The following is a 3,764-nucleotide window of genomic DNA, read 5'->3' as shown; positions in this document are numbered from 1 at the left end:
GTGGCTCTGGCAGCGCCGGACGCACCAGCTCCCACCCTACCCGCCCTAAGCAACGACAATAAAGGGCTGGAAACTAGGAGTCACTCTAAAAACTGCTACTGATGTATGTTACACATGCCCTAACGACTAATTTCAAGACCACAGCAGTCCAAGGAGTCACCATTTCTTGACCACTGGGACTTTCTACATTATATTCAACACTGAATAGATAAAAACAATTTTTACCTTATGTTGTTGTTTTCACTGTTAACATATAGGAGGAATAAGTCAATTTTTGAACTGTTTGGTGTTTTGTTTGTTGGTTTTCTTTTTTTTCTTTTAAATCAGTTTTACTTTTTTATGCTCAGGTGATTTTTCCAAATGGTAGCTACAAAATGAAAGGAGACGAGTCAAACAAGCCATGCCTGGGGATACTTCCTTCTCCCAAAATGAAGAACTGTATCTAAAAGAGCCTTTTTACCTCTCGAAGATCTTAAAAGTATCTTCAAAGCAGATGATTCCATGATTCTATGAAACACCTTCCTCACCATTAGCAGCAAAAGATACTGAAATAAAAAGCATTCACTGGACCAGGCACAGCAGCAGCGAGCTGAAAAAGCAGAGCACTCAGACTTACCATAGGCAGGAAATCCACCTACGGCCCTCACAAAGAGCGTAACTGGTAAAACATGACCGTCACCTCGCTCTGCTGCAGCCCAGTATGTATGATCATGCCCAAAACACAGAGTACTTGCAGGTCTTGGACTGGAACCAAAACCCTCCATTATCTCTAGAATTTGCCTGTGGACATAGAAGCTGTAACTTTTGGACCCTGCTCATTGAAACACGATTTTATTTGATGTTTAATTCCGAGACAAAGCCTATTATACAGAGAACTGTAGCAAGAACAGCTCTTGAAATAAATAGAAAAGTTTATTTATTTATTTATTGGAGGAATTGAGAAGAGGTGCCCTATATACAAATGCAGTCTGGCTTAAGCACAGTTCGTTTTCCACTAGTTCATAATTTTGGAGGTTACCCCAGCATCTGGAATGCATCCCAGCCATACTGCATACACCTTTAAAACCCCACAAATGGTGAAAAAGGGTTTTCTGCAGTTAAAAGTCCATGAAAAAATACCAAGCCCAACTCCTCCTGCAGAGCCAACAGGTAAGGGACACGTGGAGATGACAGGCAGAAAGTGCTGCGTATTTGCTAACAGCGTCTCTCTTGGTGCGGCCAGTGGATGTGGGTGGCAACTCAACGATTCCTCCTGATGAAACGAGTTGTTCCTGTCTTCCTACAGCTTATTTCCTGCGCTGCAGGCAGGGAGGCACAAACGATCCCAAGACTGTTCTGCTGACAGCTCTAATAATCTTATTTATTGTATGATAAATCTCTTTTATGCGCCGAAATTGTTATGTCTCGATTCCCCCCAACCCCACCTTTTTCAGTCCGGTGACTGCCAGAATGAAACAACAGGATGAGAAATCATGCTGTCAAGATTTGTCATACCTCGCTGCGGCTCCTCACCCTCCTATTTCTCCGGATTCCTGAGGAGTTTGATAGCAGCTCACAGAGGAAAAGGCCATTTCAGAACAGGCAAATATTGCCTCAAGAAACTCTGCTGAAAGCAAGCAAGTCCTGATGCTAAGAAAAAACCTGCCCAACCCTCTCCTCCTAGACCTTCCCCTGTTCTTTAGAAACCGTGCTTTGTTATCAAAGCTCATCCAAAAGCTTGGGGGAAATGGAAGAAAGACCTTTGAAACAGCTGAAGGTGGCATTCGACACCTGCTTCTGCAAGATGTGAAAGACTCACTTTTGGCACTGGATGAGCTCCTTGGGCTCGGCTCTGCAGCACCAGGCGCGAAGACCTGCGGCAAGTCAGCATGTTGATGTTGTCACCAAGAATGGATGCTACAAGACACAAAACCAGCAAATACTTGCCATCTGCTGAGTGAGTTTTAAATCATTACCTTTACCAAAGCCTTCACAGAAAAGAGCAACCTGTGAATACCAAATTAACTGCCCTGTTCAATCCTACCTACAACAAAAGGTGGAGGACAGCCCCAAACTGTTTCTTGGCAGCAATCCCAGGGATGCCATCGCTGTGACCACGGTGGGCTGCTCCACTTTTCTCTCCTCTCTGTGCTCTGCCCCAAAGCGGCCAGTTCCATACCCAAACTGGAAGACACAACCTGGGACCACACAGTTCCCAAAACAACCTCACCACCACCACCACCACTTTGGGGGGAATACTGCAAAATCTCCATGCTGGAGGACCATGGGCTTGCCTCCACAATGCACCCCAGCACTTCACATCTTACCAGGACTTAACACCTGTAATGAGAAGAGGAACCGCAAGATCCCTTCCTTCCAGCTCAAACCACCTCACAGTTTGTCTCCTGGGCTCCAGTGACAGGGGCGAGGGCTGTACTGGGTGATGGCTACTGGGCAGAAACGCCAGTGTGGAGGCAATCCCACACTGTCTTTGGGCAGAACTCATATGCACAAAAACTGATGCCACGTTGTCACTGGAGGCCACCAAGAACCAGGTGTTTTACTTTTCTTCTGGATGTCCCCAGCCCGCAGTGGAAAGGAAGAGGCGGCAACAATTTTTATTTAAGCAGGCTTCTCCTACCTCATATACGTAATTAAAACTCCTAAAGGCTTTATATGGTCTCAAACCAAAGAGCAGCAAAAATACAAAGCACAGTGGGAATGCAAAAGGGAGACAAAACAAAGCAAAAGAAGAGGAAAAGAAGAAAGAACAAACGAAGAAAAAAGCCCCAATCTTGTACCTGATGCATAGCAAACTGTACAATATAAACATCTTTATCATGTATTATCCTCCCGGAAGAGCAAACAAAATGAACTTGGTAACACAGAGGGAGGAAAAAAAATATACACCCTGTATTGTATTTGCCATGGAGCAAGCAACATGTTTATACACTAGTCTCTATAACTTAATGCTGTGTAACAGCACTTTTTTCCTTTTTCTTTAAATTTACAAAACAAAGTATCTATCAAGAAATAATCTAATCATATTGCTCTTCAATACACTTCTGTAGACAAGTAAGACTCGAAGTTAAACTTCAGTAAAATGCAGCTTTTGGGAGCCCACAAATGGCTACAAAACTCCTCCAACTCCAGTCAGTCCTTGGAAGTATCACCACGTGCTGCTGTAATTCAGTATATGAAGGTGTTGCACATATATATCCCATGGACAGACAACTTGTGGTGGGAAGGCCTGTTGTTGCTGCTGAAGCTTAGGAGATGGGTTAACCTCACACACAGCAGATTTGTTTCCGTGTTCCATGCATCTTACATTTACTTCATGAAAATGAGGACACCAATAGAAAGAAAAGGAAAACTTCGTAGTCAAATACTGCTTTAGAAACACTGTGGCAGTGGCCAATGTCCTTCAGTTACAGAACCACTGAATTTCCCTTTTTATCTTTTCTCTGTTTTTCTAGTCAAAATAAATCTCAGGGCTAGTGTACAAAGTGCAGGACCGACCCACTTGAGGAAGAGACTTTAAAACCAAGTTACAACGGCACCATCCCATTCACCAACTGGACCTTCATCTCTTGAAGGCTGTTCATTATCTTCTTCTGGTGACCAACAAGTGTCACGCCCAGCCGCCTCAAATCCCTGTGGGAGAAAGCAGACGTTGGTTCCAGGGACTGCTCAGGCACACGCCGCCACGCACACCACGCACTGCACGCGCTGCTGCTGCTGCTGCTGCTGCAAGTGCCTATCTCTTACCATTGGCGGGATCCTCC

At 44.6% G+C, this 3,764-nt stretch overlaps 1 protein-coding gene across 1 annotated transcript in view; it reads right to left on the bottom strand.

Annotated features, from left to right (window-relative positions):
• Positions 1 to 3,493: 3,493 nt before the first annotated feature.
• LOC104496926 (ephrin type-A receptor 5-like) overlaps positions 3,494 to 3,764 on the bottom strand; it is a 12,126-nt gene continuing 11,855 nt past the window's right edge. The window contains exon 3 of the mRNA XM_010140120.1: positions 3,494 to 3,633. Coding sequence (XP_010138422.1) covers positions 3,528 to 3,633 — 106 coding nt within the window. The 3' untranslated portion in view covers positions 3,494 to 3,527. The remainder of the gene's footprint in view (positions 3,634 to 3,764) is intronic.

Source organism: Buceros rhinoceros, unplaced genomic scaffold (assembly GCF_000710305.1).
Source record: "Buceros rhinoceros silvestris isolate BGI_N320 unplaced genomic scaffold, ASM71030v1 scaffold4927, whole genome shotgun sequence".
NCBI lineage: Eukaryota > Metazoa > Chordata > Aves > Bucerotiformes > Bucerotidae > Buceros > Buceros rhinoceros.
This window is presented reverse-complemented; position numbering and strand designations above follow the sequence as displayed.